Below are 20,451 nucleotides of genomic sequence, written 5' to 3'. Positions count from 1 at the left end.
ACAATTAGCTACATTTCTTGTATGTTAATTTTGTTTCGCACAATAAAAACGGCAAGAACTTTATTGGTTACCATGAATAGTTCGCTCACCAGGAGTTGGCACTTGGCTCCACTTCCTCGAACGCAGAGTTCATTTCAGCCTGGGAGAAAGAGAAGAAACATCTCCGCGCTTGAGAAGGAGACAACCTTTAATGCTCGCAACCGCAAACAGTGAATTTTTTTTAGTCATTTACTTCCCTTCATCATTTACTATTATACCTTTCGTTACTCTAGTTAATTAAATATTTATTTAAATTTGAAAACTGCTGTCTTCCCAGCAAAATGTCTCAAAAAGGACAAACTATTCACTCACAAGAGAGAAATATCATCTAATTTATGAAAGATTCGATGTTAAAAAAATGCATATAAAGATTGTGAAATAAATATTTTTGTCATGCGCTCACCAAATAGTAATCTTGTTCAAGATTGTTCACATCCTTCTCCCAAAAATAGTAAAATAGTATCGTCGGATACCACGTGATGAAGGAGGAGCCAAGTGCCAACTCCTGGTGAACGAACTATACCATGTTACTATTATCCTGTCGATCGAATAAGAACATAAAATTAACATTCACCAAGTGCATTTTCAACAAGTTTTACATTATCAAAGTTTGAAACATAAGCCTAATTCAGTATCCTGCCAAACATAAAACAGCCTATAATTAACATTCACCATGCGTATTTTCAACAAATCTTACACTTTGTTTTGATGTGTAAAAATGCTCATTATTCTGTTGGGTGAATAAATACATAAAATTATCATTTCCCACATGCATTTTCAACAAGTTTTACACTTTCGAAGTTTGAAATACAAACCTAAAACCATTCATTAATGTGTCGAGCAAATAAAAACCTATAATTAACATTCACCATGCGTATTTTCAACAAATCTTACACTTTGTTTTGATTTGTAAAAATGCTCATTATTCTGTTGGGTGAATAAATACATAAAATTAGCATTTCCCTTATGCATTTTCAACAAGTTTTACACTTTCGAAGTTTGAAATACAAACCAAACACCATTCATTAATGTGTCGAGCCAATAAAAACTTATAATTAACATTCACCATTTCAATTGCCTATTTTCAACAAATCTTTTAAAGTTTTGATATCTACAAATGCTCGATATTCTGAAGAACGAATAATTAGTCCTTCACAAAATTATCACTCTAAATGATGAGAGAAATCTACTTTAGAAAAAAAAAAGAAATTTTTTGAAGTACTGAAGGATTAATTTGATGAATTATCAGTGTTTGAACAGCTGATCAATAATTGGAATTACTCAGTTCTGAGTTTACTTCAGTTTATCTCAAATGCATTTTATTTTTCAATTTAAAAAATAAATTGGATTTCTAAGAGTTCAAATTCTTAAACAAACATTACATTCCAAAAATACCTTTATTTGATTTTTAAGAAAATAATATTCTTACTATGATCATAAGCCTGAAATAAATCTGGACACCAAATATATCGATTTTCTTTATTATGCCTCATCTGATTTCATTTTAAATTGACTTTTTCTCAATTCCTTTCGTTTTAGATTAGAAAACTCTCTAGGCATTTATTTTATGATTAAATATATTTCTGGAGGTGAATTTCGGTGTGTAATATAATAATTATCGCACAAATAATATGTTTTTAGCTAATTTTTAAAAATAGATATAAGTTAAAAATAGTCGTAATTTGAAATCGTAACTCTTTTAAATCCCACGTAATATTCACATTAATTAAAAATTTTTAGAAAAATTTTTTAAAAAAAATACGTTTCGCAAGTAGGAAAAAGGGAGAAATAAAGGGAAAAGAAAAATATTGTTACACGGCCGTAGCGTTTTTGAAAAGTGCTTAAAGGTGCTTATTTTCGATTTTCGTTATTTAAAAGCCCTTAAAGGTGCTTTTCTCACTGGGTGTTTTTAAAAATTGCTAAAATTTTCCTTTTGGAAAATGAGATATTTTTCTTTACTTGTCGATTTTCGCCACGTATTATGCAAAAGCGTGCTTTTCACATTCTATTCAACGTTTTCACAATTCATTCAACTACAATCCATTTCGGCGTACCGTCGGTCCATAGCGTATGAAAGCGCCAATCATTTTACATCTTTTATGAAATACTTGCGAGTCCGTACGTGCGTCTACTAAGCTGGGTTCGATGAGATTCTAGCACTCTTATGTGCAACTCCGCTGCATTTTGCAAGATATTCTCCATTTAAGGCTTCATTTTCCACCCTCTGAAATCGTACTGAAAAATCTCTCAAGTGATTTTATAATGGCTAATATGATCAAGAAAAGAGTTCTTTGTCAGAAACTAGTTATTTTATCATGATCATATAAACTCTTTGAAAATTATTTAGCATTTTGTTAATGTTTACAGTGCTTAAAAATATTTTTTGAGTGCTTAAAAAGTACTTAAAAGGTGCTTATTTTTTATTGAAAGATTTGGCTACGCAATCTGTGTTAAAAAGGGAAAATAATTCTATTTTCGTAACATCTGAAACAAAAAACTTAGGGAAACTTTTAAACGACGCGGGGAAAATTTTTAGAGGAGTTAGAAGCTTTTCACGTAATGGTACGCCAACTTTTCAGTGATAATGTATAAATAAATTTTATTACAACACAAAAACTTTAAAATTCAGTAACTTCAAAACTAATTCGAATTTTTTTTTTTTTTTTAAAAAGGTGAAATTTTTATTTTTTTTTAACCCTTAGAGCACGTAGAAACAAACAATTAGACAGCGATTAGCTTTTCCTTTACACTAAAAAAGCCCGAAAAATTCCCTCAGTGTCAGTTACTTAAATATTCCAAAAATAAATTGAAATTTAAACTAGTAAAGATATCAGGCTACTTTTCATGTATAAGAGATGGTGACTGCAAAAACCATAATAACTGTTTCGTCTGCTATAGTCATTCCATATCAAACTGTATTTTGAATATTTCTTTAAAAGGTGTGTAAAATTCCTTATTTTCATCAGTTTAAGTAGTTATTGCGTTTTTATAATGAGAAGCATGCAGGGTGAAAATTCTCTATCAGCGGCAGCAACTTTTTTTTTTATTTTATTAGAGATTTAAAGAAACATGCAAAATTTATTTGAAATAGGTAATTTATTTTAAACATAATTATAAAAACCATTTTCTTCTAGTTCACTTACTATCAATTCCATTTATGTGAAGAAAAAAATTTAAAGGAAGGTTTATCAGGAAGGTTAATTGTTGTTTATCATTTGTTTTTAAAAAAATGTCCCTTTCTTCGAAAAGATTGTTAAAAAACTTCGTAAAAGATTAGTATTATTTCATCGTGAGGACAATGAAATAAAAGAATTTGGAGAAAATTATAACCTAAATAAAAATTTATAAGTGGTACAATTTTTTACTTAGTTATAAAACCACTCAGAATTAAACCACTTAGTTATAAAACCACTCAGACTCAACAATTCACTAACATTTTTATTCTAGACATGTATTTTCAGGAAAGAATTTTTTAAAAATATCTTATCCAAGTTTTCTTTCAAATAAATTCTTCGAACTATCATTCATTTCTCCCTTTTACTTTAAGACCAATTTCTTTAAAATAGTTTTTAAATTACTTCTAAAACAAAGTTTTATTGCTTCGATTCAAGCATTAAAACGTTCCTTTCCACATTCTAAAGTGGAATTCTAAAATCGTTTGAGGAGTAGGGAGAGGGGAGATTTTCTTAAAAAATCTCTTAGTCACGTGACTTAAGTCAGACACGTCTAACCAATCAGATTCTCAATCAGATCTGTCGTCCCCATTTAATCCAATAAGGAATCGTATGCCTTGCAGCGGCATTTGTAAATGATAGGGCTGTTCCATCGTCATTCGATTCGAACTTTAGTGAAAGCGGGATCGATATGAATCGAATAAGAATACCAGAGCAAAATTGTTCGCCAGAGTAGGCGGTCTCTGGATGATTACCATAAGGGTAAAAAAAAAAAAAGCAGGACGAAATTAAACTGAATTTTGTTTTATTTGTACTATTTAAATTTACAAAGAAATGGAGATCTGATATTAACTATTTTTTAAGAAATTGAAAAAAATAATTGATTTAAGTTTAAGGAATGCAACATTACTTGAACATTTGTAATATTACTTAACCCCATAATGATCGGTTAATTTTCAAGAAAACGGTCATGAAAGTGCCTATTTTTTTTATCCCTGTAAATTATATAAAAATATGTGTATGAACAATATATATATTCATTTTTAATTTGTTTTCAGCTTGAAATTTAAAAAAAAAAAACTTTTATGACTTCATGTTGGTTTTCCAGCAAGCAAAGAAAATTTAAAAAATTTGTGTTTTAAACATTAAAATAGAATTTTATTAAACTTACGTATAATATAAATAAAGATTAGTAATTTTTCTTGCGTGATAAATTTCAAAGCATGAGATACAGAGGCCAACGTCACAATCTGGACAGTAGTAACGCGTTTCGTTCTTACAGTTCTTTCTTATTGTTCTCTTCTAATAATATAAACTAGCTATCTACACTTACCTTAAAAGCATCCTGGTACTGCCATCTGGTGTGTAAAATGAGAAATAAAATGTTTTCCTGGCAAAAGAAATGAATTTGCTTTATTCTTATTGGCGCATTACTACTGAACACTCCAGCACGGAAATATCACGGGAGCGAGAAACAGAGGGCGAAACCTCACCCCGTCATTTTCACGGAAGGAAGGGGTTATATACTCTTTATGTACATGTGTCTGTATTCTGTCTAATATAAGCACATAAAGTAATAGACACTTATGTTAAGCCTTTCGTAAAACAACGATATTTTTTGTCAGTGAGAAAAAAGTTAGATACTTATTTATTTTAATGGGAATACTTCGATCTTGTTCTTTTCGGCCTTCTATCATAAATAGCTTACAAAAAATAGCGACTATAACACGAAAATGATATTAAAAAATTTTGGAACTTTTATAATGCCAATTTGATGTAATTTTCGTTTTCACTAATGTTAAATAAATAAATAAAAATTATAAAATATCTAAAGAATTAGAACATGGTGAAACTCTTGGCATTGGATTAGAAACATTAAATTGCTTTTGCTCTCGAGTTACGTTTAATTACGTTTACATTTAGGTTGTTTTTGTTTAATTTTCTGTTTAATTTTTGTAACGCCATTACCCCAAGCATCGAAATAAATACCTAAATTTAGAAAGATGTGCTTCAAAGAAAAATTATATTATTAAAATTATATTATCTATCTGCACATTTTATAACGCTTGTAACTTTGAACTTATGTTAATTTATTTAAAATCTAAGGCCAGTTGAGCGAAAATTTGCAGACATGGCTAAGATTTGTAGACATAAGTACTATTGAAAATTTTGAATGATGTAAAAACAGCTTTGAGAGCCCCGCCAGCTGTGGTTTGCTTTTCACAAAGTTTTCTATTGGGAATAATTTTTTTATGTCTAAACTATCTAAGCAGCGTTTAGACTCATGTATTAGTCGAGTATTAATCAGTTATGTATGTACCATCGCAATATAGTGTGGGATGGAGAGTAGATAGAAGCTTGTGTGTGTACTAACTATAGTACAAATACATATTTGTACTATGGTTAGTACAAATGCATATATGTACACAGTAAAAGTTAAAAAAAAACGTGGTCGTAAACTCTATATTTGGGAACTTAAAAGTCTTCATACACTGAGAATAATAGCTTTGTCTCAAAATTACCAGAATAATGAAAAATGTACCGCTAAGGGAATGACTTTTCGTAAAAATATTAATAAAATATGGTTTTATTACCAAGCTCTTTCGTAATAAATTTGCTAAGATTGTACTAATATTTGTAGAAGTTGTAGCACTATGAAGAGATTGCCAGAAATCCGTTAAATTTATCTTATATTATTACTTATAGTGGTATAAGGGAACATGCGCAATAGTGGTACAGGGACAATCGATTTGTAATTCTAATCATTTGCATGTCTTTCCTCGCTTCACATTTCATGTAAGTTCGGTACAATTTGCGTAATTCCTTCATGGTGTTGCAATTTTCACAAACATTAATGTTTCATCTTAAAAGCACCAAAGGAGTCGGTAATTTTATAAGTTCAAAATGTGGAGACAACATGGAAAAAATTACAGAACTTATTTTTGAACAGCTTATTTTATGAGTTCTATTTACTTGCAGCTTATGCGCAGTACATAAGTCATTGGCCAAATTATTAAACGGACTATGTGAAATCTTAATTATCAGTTGATACTATACAGCTTTATTGTTTTTACGTCACTGAAACCGGTTTGCACTTGTTTACGTTCTTGTATCAATGGGTTAAATTTGACGATATGCACTATAAATTCGAGGATTGAATAAATTAGACGATAATTATATAAATTTTATCTGAGTGCTGCTTAACTACACTCTATAACAAAAAAATCGACGCACCAAGAAGGAGTTGTCCCATTGAAACGAAAATTGGTGGATAGGAAGACAATGTACAGAATAGTAAATGATTAAAATTTCAGAACAATTGAATTATTTATTGCAGAGTTACAGTAACAAGTTCAATAAGGTGTTGATCCGCCTCCAGCCTGGATACAAGCTGCCACACGGCGTGACATAGACCGATAAAGCTCCCGGATGGTCTCTTGCAGTATTTCCTGCCAAATTCGATCCAATTGTCGAACGAGGTCATCAACATTCCGTGCTAGATGCAATCGCCTTCCCATCATAACCCAGACATGCTCGATGGGAGAGAGATCTGGTGATTTGGCAGACCAAGGAAGAGTTTGACAAGCTTGCAGACAGTTCATAGCAACACGTGCCGTATGTGGTCTGGCATTGTCCTGCTGAAAAACCAGCCCAGGGCGCTGCAGAAGGAACGGTAGCAAAACAGGTCTTAGGATGTCGTCGACGTACCACTGTGCAGTAAGTGTACCTCTAATGACGACCAAAGGGGTCCGGCTGTCAGAGGAAATGGCCCCCAGACCATAATGCCTTGTTGAGGGCAGGTGTGGCGTGCAATAGTGAAGGCAGGATCCCCCCTCTGCCCTGTGCGTCTCCAAACACGCCTTCGATGATCGTCAGGACACAGTTGGAAGCTGGATTCGTCGCTAAAGGCTATACGTCCCCAGTCCGCATCATTCCAGCCATATCTGTTCAAAACATTCATGCATACGAAATTTCAAAGCAATCGGATGATTGCCTCTTGGTGCGTCGATTTTTTTGTTATAGAGTGTATATAGAACCGTTATTCAGTTTGCACACTCAATAAACTACACATGATATTGTTTATTGATGAATGTACAAAATCACAACCTTAGAATGATTTTGGAGTTGATGAAAGTTCCAAGTGAATTTGACAAAAAGAAAAAAACTGTTGACGCGTAACTTTAGAAAGTCTCTTTTCTGTCCACATATTAAAGCAACAAGAGTGTGTACGTTAAGACACATGCAGTTTAATTGGTTATAAAAGATTTATATATCTTGGCAATTAGAAGAAATAAAGGCTAATGTTAATAATACTCCTCAAGCCATAATAGTATTTCGCTTTTTCTATTACAGGTGATCACGTGTAACAGGAATATATATACTCTTCAAATTACAGACACTACAGGCAGTCACCAGTTTCCAGCAATGCAGCGATTGAATACTGGTAAAGGACATGCTTTTATTCTAGTCTACGCCATCACCAGCAAGCAGAGTCTAGAAGAGCTTGCACCAATCTACGCTCTTATAAGAGAAGTAAAGGTAAGATCATCTGAACTGAACTTTTATTTATTCATTCAGGGTGTTCTGTATTAACTGTGCATAAGTAAATATGTATTTATTCTCTTAACCAGCTTCAGCTGCACGTATTGAAAATGGTATTCATAAGTAAAGTGGCAATCTCTACAATAGAAGCCGGTTAGGGCCGGGATAGCCTGGTCGGTAGGGCGCTGGGCCCATATCCAAGAGGTCGTGGGTTCGATCCTCGCCGGCCGAAGACTCCCCGTGTAGTAAATGGTGACTGATGCACGTTAAATCTGTCGAGTCTCAAAGTCCTCCATGTTCCCACAACAAATCAATACCTCTGGGGGTACTGATCCAGGAGTTTCCTTGTCTTCTGGATTGGTTCAAAATTACAAGGCTACGGAGTTGAACGTAAGTAGTCGTAAACCCATGAAATTGGGTCGGCTGTTCAACGACGGTTATAAAATAAAAAATAAATAGAAGCCGGTTGAGCCGTGAGGGATTAGGCTATAAAGCGTTCACCTTCCAATTAGGTGAACCGGGTTCGAATCCCAGTCGATACGACTTCCGCATCCGGCTTGCAACGACCACAGTGCTGACGTGAAATATCCTCAGTGATAGACGGATCATGGGTTAGAGTCCCCTTGCCGTCAAGCTAACGGTGGAAGGTGTTCGTAGTCTTCCTCTTTATGTAACGCAAATGCGGGTTAGCTCCATCAAGATGTCTTCCACGATGGCAAATTTCTCCCTGTACTCGATCCAAGAGTTACCTTGTCTTCTGGATTGGGTTCAAAATGACAAGGATACGGAGTTGAACATTAGTAGTCGTAAACCCATAAAATTGGGTCGGCTGTTCAACGGCGGTTACAAAATTATTAAATAAAATAGAAGCCGCTTGAGCCGTGATGGCTCAGAGGATAAAGCGTTTGTCTTCCATTGAGATGAACCGGTTTCAAATCCCAGCGATGGCTGGTGGGTACGAATTCCGCGTTCGGCTTGCACCGACCACAGTGCTGACGTAAAATATCCTCGGTGGTTGACGGATAGTCAGAGTCCTCTTGCCGTCAGTATAATCGTAAGAGGTTTGAGTGGTTTTCCTCACTATGTAACGCAAATGCTGGTTAGTTCCACAAAAAAGTTATCCACGAAGCCAAATCTCTCCAAATACTTGATTTAGGAGTTCCCTTGTCTTCTGGATTGGTTTCAAAATTACGGAGTAGAACATTAGTGGTCGTAAACTCAAAAATTAGAGTCGGATGTTCAACGACGGTTATAAAATGAAACAGAAACCGCTTTTAGCGCCATCTGGTGAAACACTATGGGTTATAAAGTTGTAGAACTCTAATTTAGTACGAATGCGTGCATACAAAATGATATCGTATGATTGATTCAAATGATTGTATACAAAATGATATCGTTGGTTTTACATTTTCCCATCAGATGACACTTTTCTTTTTTTTTTCTTTTTTTTCTTTTTTTTATTTCCAATGAGCTGCACAATCGGTCTTGCCGATGGGCAGACCTAGTGCCAGAGGTGGTATCCACTCTTTCAGGACCACCACAATGGGTGAGATACCGTTGGTCATGTTAATTTGGACCACCAGATGACACTGTAAACACCTTATTAAACTGCAGTCGTTTAAAAATCAGAAGGTGAATGCGGACTTCAGTATTAAGTAGGACTTCAACCCAAGTAAACTAGTTTTCAATTATTTTAATCTACTTTGCTCTGATAAAGCTCAATATTGATTCATGAGATTGATGACATTTTTTTTCATAACTTAAATATTAATATGATTCCCCTGATGTGCATATGTTTTTTATCTTTTTAAAATAAATATGTAAGGAATAAATATGAAACATCATGATCCAATAAGTCCTATCATGTGCACATAGATTTTGGTAGGCAAAAAAAAACTTCCATCGTTCCATGATATGCTGCTCTGATAGTTGTACTTCAAGATATGCTTATGTCCTATTGTTTTTCCATATTTTGTTTTGTTTTTCCAAAAAATAGCAACATTTCATGATGAAAGATGTTGATTTACTAAAAAGATGCTCGTTTTGCATCGTTGAATTTACAATCTCCATCACTTCATGTTGAGACATGTAGACAGGATGGGTAAACATCGTTAGGATGGTTGTCCAAACATTAAAGTTAGGATGGGCAACCATCAAATAATGCTGGTGCTTTCAATAGTTGTTTTTAAATTGCTACTAATGTTTTTATTATCTTTTTTTCAATAGGGTAATCTTTTGTAATGTTTTTGTAAGGGTAATGTTTTGCTATGTATACCTTTTTGTAACGGTAATGTTTTGCAGTGTTGAATTTACAGTCTCTATCACTTCATGTTAGGAGATGTAGATAGGATAGGTAAACACCGTTAGGATGGTTGCCCAAACATTAAAGTTAGGATGGGCAACCATCAAATAATGCTGGTGCTTTCAATAGTTGTTTTTAAATTGCTACTAATGTTTTTATTATCTTTTTTTTTTCAATAGGGTAATCTTTTGTAATGTTTTTGTTAGGGTAATGCTTTGCATTGTAAGCCTTTTTGTAAGGGTAATGTTTTGCAGTGCTGAATTTACAGTCTCTATCACTTCATGTTAGGACATGTAGATAGGATGGGTAAACATCGTTAGGATGGTTGCCCAAACATTAAAGTTAGGATGGGCAACCATCAAATAATGCTGGTGCTTTCAATAGTTGTTTTTAAATTGCTACTAATGTTTTTATTATCTTTTTTTTCAATAGGGTAATCTTTTGTAATGTTTTTGTTAGGGTAATGTTTTGCATTGTAAGCCTTTTTGTAAGGGTAATGTTTTGCAGTGCTGAATTTACAGTCTCTATCACTTCATGTTAGGACATGTAGATAGAATGGGTAAACACTGTTAGGATGGTTGCCCAAACATTAAAGTTAGGATGGGCAACCATCAAATAATGCTGGTGCTTTCAATAGTTGTTTTTAAATTGCTATTAATGTTTTTATTATCTTTTTTTTCAATGGGGTAACCTTTTGTAATGTTTTTGTAAAGCTAATGTTTTGCATTGTAAACCTTTTTGTAAGAGTAATGTTTTGCAGTGTTGAATTTTCAGTCATTATCACTTCATGTTGGGACATGTAGTAGATATAATGGGTAAACATCGTTAGGATGGTTGCCCAAACATTAAAGTTAGGATGGACAAACCATCAAATAATGCTGGTGCTTTCAATAGTTGTTTTTAAATTGCAACTAATGTTTTTATTGTCTTTTTTTCCAATAGGGTAACCTTGAAGGTATTCCCATGATGCTCGTTGGCAACAAGAACGATGAGGAAGAAAACCGGGAAGTGCAATACCAAGATGGCATGGCCCAAGCTCACAAATGGAATTGCAATTTCATGGAAACGTCAGCCAAGAACAACACCAACGTCAAAGAGATGTTTCAAGAACTTCTGAACATGGAAAAGTCTAGAAACGTCAGTCTCCAAAGCGAGAGACGAACTTTAGCCCAGTTCAGGAAAGACAATTTGAAGGGCAAATGCCTCATGATGTGACGTCACATCGATCTTTCGAGAATTCCATTATACACTACTTATTAGTGTTTCCCGAATAAACTAATTCAGTTTCATAGACATTATTTATTTTACAGAGAAAAAGAGAGAGAGTGAGAGAGAGAGAGAAAATATATTGTGCAGTATTTTTTAAAGATTAGGTAGAGACCGTGTTCTTTCAGAAACTATGAAAGAGGACATAGCTTCATAGTCATGTGGTTTCTTTTAACGGACCGGTTCAGACTGGTTCCCTCCCACCGGCGATCACATGTTACGACCATGTAATAAAACATTATATTTATAGAAATAATAAATACATCGTAAACATTAAAACAGACTTTCATTTGCTTCGTAATTGTGTGCTGTTAGCAGTTTTGACATTTGGATATATATAGCATGATTAAAAAAATTATAAAAAATTTCACTGATCGAAAATAAGTCATGTGGGTTTTTTTTATTAACCGGTTCAAACTAGCTCTCTCCCATCGGACATCACATGTTACGAAGATGTCATAAAACATTATATTTGTAGAAATAATAAATATAATGTTAACATTAAAGCAGTGTTTGATTTGTAGCCATTAAAAAGAGAGTTACGCGATACAAAATGTTTTTTTGAAAAGATTGAAAATCGTCCACCATATGTCACACAAAACTGTCATTAATAAAATTAAGAAAAACTTGGCGAAAAAATTCAAAATAAGAAACCTCGTGTTATATAAACATTGAGATAGAAAAGCGGCTTTTTGTCTGCAAAATGTGCACAGATTGCTAACACTTTCCGGGTGATCTGGTTTCTGTCGATCTGGAACAATAAGGGGTTTCAGCCACCACCGGAACCGAACCCCAGTTCTTTGCTATGACAGCTCAGTACCTTAACCACTCAGCCATCACGACACTTGTCTGCTTAAAAGCTTTAAAGTTGGTAAAAATTTTGGTTTCTTCGACTAAATTTATTGCACAGTATTTTTTCAGGTGGCTTCTTTCTCCTTTTCGTATTCAATTTTGCCATTACATTTAAAAATTAATGATCATTTCTATGTGCTCAAATTCAATTTTATTGTTTTCAACATGTTTCGTTTGATATCTTATACTATAACGGCAGTTTGATTTGCATAAAGTAAAATCATTCAACACACGCAATGAGAGAATATATGTATTATATAGCTTTTATCTGAATTAAACATAAATTAAAAGATACAATTGAAATTTACACTATTTTAAAAACATTTGGTATACTTCTTTAACTAGCGGCATTTAATGTTTTTCGTTGTTATGGAGATCATTGGTTTTAAATTTTTACCAAGCAAATTAAACATTCCAGCAACATCCCCAACATCCCATTCCAGCAACATCCAAGGAGTCAAAAAGGTTGAAATTTCACAATTTTAAGACAAGCACCAAAATGGTGGTAATGCTTCCAGCAATAACCGCCTTCACTTCACAGTCAAACTTGTATTCATCGTTTTAGAGCTGGGTGCATTTCAAAACTCTGCCGGAGATCGAACCCAGATTTTCATCATGACAACTTAGTTAGTGTTTTATCTACTCTACTATCGATTTTCAAAATTTTTATACTAAAGTTGAGATTTAAATTTTTTCATAAAACCGCTTAATAAGTAAATGAATAAATGAGTCAGTTTGTTGTGCAACACTGAATAAAAATAATGATAGATAAAATAAAGTAATATAAATAAAATAAATTAATAAATAAAATTAAGAAAATAAATTAATATATGAAATTATTTAAGATCAGCATAGTGTAGTGGGGAAGTGGAGCCCTTATTTGCCCTAAGTATAGCTAAACTCTTTGAGAAGGCTTAAATTTAAAGAGTCAATTTCCTAAAAAAGGAATTTTTTAAAAAGAAAATATTAATATCCTCCCTGTTTTATACGTTTTACTTAAGGCAAAGTTGAAATAATTTTTTCTGTGTCAATTGTATCCTTTGAATAAATGAAAATGTATGAAAGAAATCAGTTCTTTTAAACTTAATTCTGAAATAATCATTAATATTATTTTTTCTTACATTTGATTTAGAATAACCAACTTTAAAAAATATTTTCAACAATACTTAGCGTTGAAACTTTTACAACAATAAAGTTATAGAGAGTTACATAAAAATTTTAATGCAAGATATAATTTAAACAATGGTTCACATTGTTGCAAACGAAGCATCTGTTAGTTCGATTAAAAAAGTTTTTTTTCACTCATTCTTGTTTGAGATTTCTCAAATGCTGGTTGTCTTTTTGTGAAATTAAAAAGTGAGAATTATGGATAAAAGCGATTTATATCGTTTTGCTCTTTTGAATCATTGGAGAAAGGAAAGGGAAAAGTATCCCCGACCTAATCGTAAGCATGAAAACATAATTTTCAATAATTTTGAAATTTTAACTATTTATTGATATGGAACTAGAATAGTGTTAAAACTATCTAAAACTTCTGTACAGTTATCGACATTAAACATAAATTTAAAGATGATTGTGAAAATTTCGTAAACATTGAAAAAATTTAAATTTTTTTTAGACTTTTAGTATAAATAATACTTTATTCTTAAACTCAAAAGAAAAAAAAATTATGGATAGTTTAATAAAACTTTTGAAATGGTTTTTTTTTAAAAATGGTTAATCTAATTTAACTTCTTTGCTGAATGGCATTATTAAATAAAGAATAAGAAACATGTTCAAATAGAAATTTAGAGGAAAAATAGGTTTGAGTATAGAATAGAGTGCCGCTAAGATTTGGCACTGTAACCTAAGGCTTAATATATTGAATACAAAATATTTTATTTTCCTGATATTTCAATCCCGATTTCTTATTATTTCCTATTATTCTCGGTTTCTCAAAAACAGAAAAAATCTCACTTTTTAATAATTTTCCCTGTTTTCTAGAAGAACTTGAAAGAAAAAAAACTCCAAAATAAGTGGGTCACCCAATTGTTAACTTTTAATCCTAGAATAACCCACCTCTTGGCGACTTTTTGAAATCTGGCCAAGTTGGTGATTAGTACTGGGATCAACATTGCTTTTTAATTATTAAAAAAAATTAATTATTATTATTATTTAAACAACATTAACAATTTATTTAGGCAACTAACAGTTAAATAATTAACGATTTTTTTAAACAATTTATTTATTAAAATTCTCCAAAATATCTTCCGGAAACGTAGTTTGGTGAGATTTAAAAAAATCGCCAAGGGTTGGGCTATTCTGGGATCCACCCTATTTTATGTCTTTCTATATCTTATAAAAGCATTAAAAATAAAAAATAAAACAAAATAAAGTAAAAGACAAATAAAATATTACGCTAGAAAGTATTATTTACCCATTTGAGTGTTGCACGCTGAAAGAATGTGGTGTAATGTTCAAAAACTATGGAAAATTGTGTGTTATTTCAAGTTAATACCGTGTTTACACACACGTTAGAGCACATGGCTAAATCTAAAGTCCAATAAATGATAAATCTTTTACTCCATTTGTGAAACATTTTTTTCCAAACTTTGCCTATATTCGGAAATTGTCAAACGATAGATATATTTTTGTTAACAATCGACGAGAGAAGGTAAAAAGTTTGATTTCGATATTGAAATGTCGAATGAGATGCATGATGCTGAACAGTTATGAAAAGGTATGTATATTTTTAGCTGTAAAATAAAGATAATTATGTTCTCATAAGAATGAGTTCATAAATCTGCCAACTAAATTAAATAATTTTATACTATTTCATTTCTATCAGCCTAAGTTTTATTGAGCCTTGCTCAAATTCAGATTCTCTGTGCTTTGTTTATGTTTGATTCACAAACTAATTTTATTTTAAGAAATATTCTATACATAAATCCTAAGTTTTTAACTCTTGTTTTATACTGTAATGTCACTAAAACATTACTTATTCTTATGTGTAATCACCCTACTGTAATTATAAATTTTAGCTTCAGTGAATAACAAAAGTAGTCTTGGCTACTTTACACTAAAAAGTGTAAAAGAACATTCTTAGTGTTTCATTACATCATGAAGTATTCTCGGTTTTTGGTGTAAAAAAGTCGCCACTATTTTCAGTGTTAAGTTACACTACATTTTTTACACTGTAGTAATTTTTTTTAAAAAAATTTTAATGCCTTGAGCAAAATATTTTTTTACCCTTTCTTCGCTTATTAATAATTAACGTGTTTAAAAAATCCAGACATTATCATTTAGAAACTATGTTTTATTTCTCTGTTAAAAGAAATATACGTGATAGTTACAGTTTAAAGAAGCAGTTTAATTAACGATGCAGTCTTGTAATTTGTTAGAATTTTTTTTCTTTTGTATTTGGTACAATTTTTGCATGTGATACAATGATTGATTGCATGTTACATAATCAATCATTGTATCACATGATTGAATTATGGTGGCATCATTATATCACATAAATCATTCACTTAATTATTTTATTAAAATGTTCTTTTTCAAAAATATCTATCCTTTTCAAAGAAGATTTTCAACCTTTTAAATTGAATTTAAATATGAGTTGTGAAAGATTGTACGTACGGTAGTATGTTAAATTTTCTCTTTTATTACTAAATTGAAGAAACATTTATTTTAAAACTTATTTAAGCAAGATTTATTTTAAAAACTATGTTTTATTCAGATTTTATTTTAATTAATATTTTAGCATATGAGGATGGTAGCGAATTCGATGATGAATTCGAAGGGGATGATTTCGATTTGGATGAGATTGAGGAGTAAGTAGTTATCCTTAAAATTTTCAAGCGTTTGTCATTATTTTCCTTCTTTTTTTTCAAGAAAGGGTACCCTTTTAGAGTACCTGAAATATTCACGCAAAAAGCAAACACACAATTAAAAAACAATAAAATGAATGAGCGAATGAATGAAATACAGTCAAACCTCGCTATAGTGAACATGGTTTAAAGTGAACTCCCGGATATAGTGAACGAAATGTTCGCTCCCGTGCCTTACTGTACTTGAAGGTTCACTATAGCCGGGTTTGACTGTATAACTAAAGTACTCGAACTTACCTTTGGATTTATACAAATGTCTGCAATTTTTTTAATAATTCGCAGCAATAATTCCAGTGACATAGCAAAATATGCAAAAATAAAATTTAAAATTGAGGGTCCAAACTTTTAGCGGCCCTCTTGATTAAACTATTAAGACCACATTTTGCAGATTACTTTTCAAACTTTGAGGGTAAAAAATTCGATCCCATTGAAAAAAGACATATTCAGAGAATGCATGTTTTTGTGTTTGATTTCTGTAAATTTAATTATAATATGTATAAATTAAAAGGCTTTATTAGGGTGAATCAGTAGTTTACATATTAGTTGAACCTAAAGAAACTCTGGACCTAAAGAAACTCTGGAAGTCACATTCAAAGATCACTTAAATCACTGGATGTCACACAATTTTTTTTTTAATAAAAATCTATTAGCTTCTGAAATATTTAAGAAAATGTATTATTTTTATAATTTTAGTGGTGAAGAGTATATGATGGAGATGAAAGCTGAGGTGCAAATCTCTGATGAGGTTGAGGATGATGAGGTAGAGGATGGTGAGGTTGAAGATTATGAGATTGAGGATAATGAGGTTGAGGATGATGGAGATGAGGAGTTCATTAGGTATGATAATTAGCATTTTTCTTTTCTTAATGGTAGTTTAATATTTTAGTTAAAACGAGCTTCAGTCTTAGTGTTTTTTTTTTTTTTTTTTTTTTTTTTGACGTATTTCAAATAGTATTTTCGTAACTATGTTAGAATAAAATGTTGACATAAAAAGTTAAATCACAACAAATTTGCCGATTAGTTTAAGTTTTTTTTTAAATCCTTATGATTCAATGGTACAGGTGATTTCAAATGAATTTATTGTGCATGAATCAAATGAATACGTCCGTTTATTTATAAAATTAAATTCTTCGCTTTGCCAAAAAAAAAACATTTAAGTCTTTTTAAACAATTTTAAGTACATTAAATTCGCAAAAATTTGCTAAATAAAGTAAAATAATTAAAAATACAAATGCTAAAGGAAGGACAAAGTCACTGGTATAAACCAATTTTCTGAAAAGGATTCAAAATTCGTAAAAAAAACTAAATTTTTAAGAAGTAGTTAAAGGTCTAAGAGATCTAAACAATTCTACACAAGAAAAGACGTTTATTTTGATACAAAATAATTTTAAAATGAATTACATCAGAACATACTTGTTGTAGATTTGAACTCATTATTTTACACTGTTTTAATGTGCATTTTCTTTATAAACACCATTCATTTTTCCATAGACCATTCTCAGTAAAAGAATTACCGAAAAAACAATATTAATTGAATAAAAAACAAAATCTCTGTTTCATAAATTTTAAATTAAAAAAAATGAATGTGGTTAATAACTAAATGGCAAGCATACTTTTTTAACTGCAAAATATTTTTAGATAATCCATAGACACATTTTTGGAATTTACTTATTATAGCTACTTTAACTATCACTCTTACGATGATCTACATGCTTTTTTATCAAATAAATAATTAAAACAAGTATTTAAAATAAATACTTCTCCAAGCATTTTTAAACCATCTAATAGTTGGTTAGTTGATAAATATATTTATTCTTTAACAACAAACTTATTAAACAAAAACACTATATTGAAGTTGTAAGTTTAATGTTTTTTTTTTCCTTTATTTTTTACTTTTAGAGATATCTTTACTTACCCAACTTACTTATTCACTGAGGAAAAGATTGCAAAATTATATAAGTTGGATGTAATACATGATAAGGACTCCATCGAATATGGCATTGAGGACGAGAGGTATTTAAGCTTTTTGAAACGTTTTAAATATAGACATTGTTTTAGAACATATGTAAAGTAATAATTTTCATTTTTGCTCATTTATACATACATATATATACAAAAAATTCTTTTTGTTATCTAGAATCATATTTTAAGCATGTGCAAATCCGATCCGTGTAAATCCATGGTTAAAAAATTCTATAACTAAAAATTAACCTCCTCCAATATTCAAAAAATATTTTTTTTAATAAATGTGAATAATTTCACTAAAAAACCATCGAATAAAAATTTTGTATTTAATCTTCACCCTTTTATTTCTTCAAAATTTTGAATTATCCAGTGTAATATATTATTACCTTGCGCAAGTCCAGTATTCGGGCCAATCCAAGGTAACCGAGAAATCAAATGTGGTTCTATACTTCAGTAAGAATGTGCCTACAAAATATATCCCATTAATGTCTATTTACAGTTTAATTTCATATTTTGTAATCTTCCAACTTAGTTACGAAAATATATTTAAATCATTTTTGCGAGATGTTCATAAATAAGCGACCGTTCTCATTTATCGCTTTATGTTTCCATTTCTGTTTTATTTTGTGTTTTTCTTGATTTTTTTTTTGAGGGGGGGGGATTTTTGTGTGATAAAGAACCATTTTTAAAAAGTTTTTTTTTTTTTTTTGGTGCTCCTCACAATATTGATGTATTTTACTTTGGCTAAATTGATTCAAAAAAACTAATAGAAAAATCATTTTGAATATTTTTAACTGATTTTAAGCAATTAAAATAAATTGATTAATGTAAAAGTTTTAAATCAAGAAAATGTGCACAAAACAATAAATCTGAAAAATAAAATCTTTCTAATAAATCCACCATGCATTTGCTTCTCAGTGTAAGTCAGATAACGGTTTTGACCATTGAAAAGCCTAAACTGACTTTTTTGAAATCTGTGCATTAGAAATTTCTCTGATTTTAAACGCATTTTACTCTGAAGGAAAAGCTTTAAATTTAAAAAAGAAGCTGCTGTAACAAAAGAAAAAACTGCATTAATTTTCTAATAAAGTGAATGTTATTTTTAAATTTTAGATTGAAAAGTCGTGATTGTCCCTTAAGAGAGGAAAGAGATTTTTGGGAACGAAGTGATATTGAACTAACAATCAATGAACAATCTGAACAAGAAGAGCAGGGATGCTTCTGTTTCTTCTCTCGAATGTTCAGGAGATTGTTCAAAAGGAAATAAATCACGACTGGTCTAGAAGTAAATCACGACTATAACACCTAAAGAGTTGTAAATCTTTCTTCCTCTAGAACATGACTTTCAAACATAACACAACTGTGACTCTTTAACAACTGTGAATTATTTTTCCCAAACTCGTCTTTCAAGTAATTACATTATTGTGACTCTTTAACATCTGCAAATTATTTATCAAGAGTTTGACGTTCAAATAATTACACTGATGTGACGTTTCCACATCTGTAAATATTTTTCATCAAGAATTTAACTTTCTAATAACCATATGCTGTGACGCTTTAACAACTGCGAACTGTTTATCAAGAATTGGGCATTCAAATAATTAAATTGCTGTAACTCTTTGATAACTATGAACTATGTATCTAGAATTTGAAGTCCGAATATCTATATTGATGTGAATCTTCAAAATCTGTAAATTATTTTTCAAGAGTTTGGCAATCAAGGAAATATATTGCTGTTACCTGTCGACAACTGTAAACAGTTTCTCAAGAATTGAATATTCAAATAACTATATTACTGGGTGACGCTTTAACAACTGAAAACTGTTCATCAAGAATTTGACATTCGAATAATCATATTACTGTAACTCCTCAACATCGGCAATTTATTTATCAAGAATGTGACATTCAAATAACTAATTTGCTGTGACACATTAAAAACTGCAAACTGATGATCAAGACTTTGACATTTGAATAATTATATTACTGTGACTTTTCAATATCTGAAAATTGTTAATCAAAAATTTGATATTTAAATAATAATATTGCTGTGATATCCTTAACAACTGTATATTTGTTTTCTGAAGAAAATAAAATGTGTGTCAAGTTCAAAGTATGTTTTATTTAGAAATAGAGTAAGACATACGTCTAATTTAATATTATTTACTAGTAAAAAGTGATAGTATGCATTTCATATTATATTATGACGATATTTTTTTCTATCAAGTACCATTATAATTATAAAAAAGCACTACGCTTTAACATTGGATCCAATCATAAATATTTATGATATTGTAATATATTAATATATGATATGCAGAAATACTTTGTAAAACCACTTTTCCTTTTCTTAAGGAAGAGAAACTGTCCTTTTAACCTATAATTTTGAATCGATCAAACATATCGCTCATGGGCTGCAATAGTGGCACAACTCAAAAAACATGCG

General features: G+C 31.0%; 2 protein-coding genes across 2 annotated transcripts in view; both read left to right on the top strand.

Moving 5' to 3' along the window:
• The window catches only part of LOC107450037 (GTP-binding protein Di-Ras2), a 101,028-nt gene extending 89,427 nt beyond the window's left edge, over nucleotides 1-11,601 (top strand). The window contains exons 3-4 of the mRNA XM_087157918.1: nucleotides 7,566-7,751; nucleotides 10,999-11,601. Of these exons, the coding sequence (XP_087014044.1) occupies nucleotides 7,566-7,751; nucleotides 10,999-11,271 (459 nt within the window). The 3' untranslated portion in view covers nucleotides 11,272-11,601. The remainder of the gene's footprint in view (nucleotides 1-7,565; nucleotides 7,752-10,998) is intronic.
• Nucleotides 11,602-16,129: 4,528 nt separating this feature from the next.
• Nucleotides 16,130-20,118, top strand: LOC107450036 (uncharacterized). The gene is made up of 3 exons (XM_087156186.1): nucleotides 16,130-16,880; nucleotides 17,943-18,056; nucleotides 19,122-20,118. Exons 1-3 carry the CDS (start codon nucleotides 16,657-16,659, stop codon nucleotides 19,273-19,275), a joined length of 492 nt encoding a protein of 163 aa, XP_087012312.1. The 5' UTR covers nucleotides 16,130-16,656; the 3' UTR covers nucleotides 19,276-20,118.
• The last annotated feature ends 333 nt before the right edge of the window (nucleotides 20,119-20,451 follow it).

The sequence above is a fragment of the Parasteatoda tepidariorum genome, chromosome 2, assembly GCF_982258835.1.
Source record: "Parasteatoda tepidariorum strain Cologne lab strain chromosome 2, Ptep-v5.0, whole genome shotgun sequence".
NCBI lineage: Eukaryota > Metazoa > Arthropoda > Arachnida > Araneae > Theridiidae > Parasteatoda > Parasteatoda tepidariorum.
This window is presented reverse-complemented; position numbering and strand designations above follow the sequence as displayed.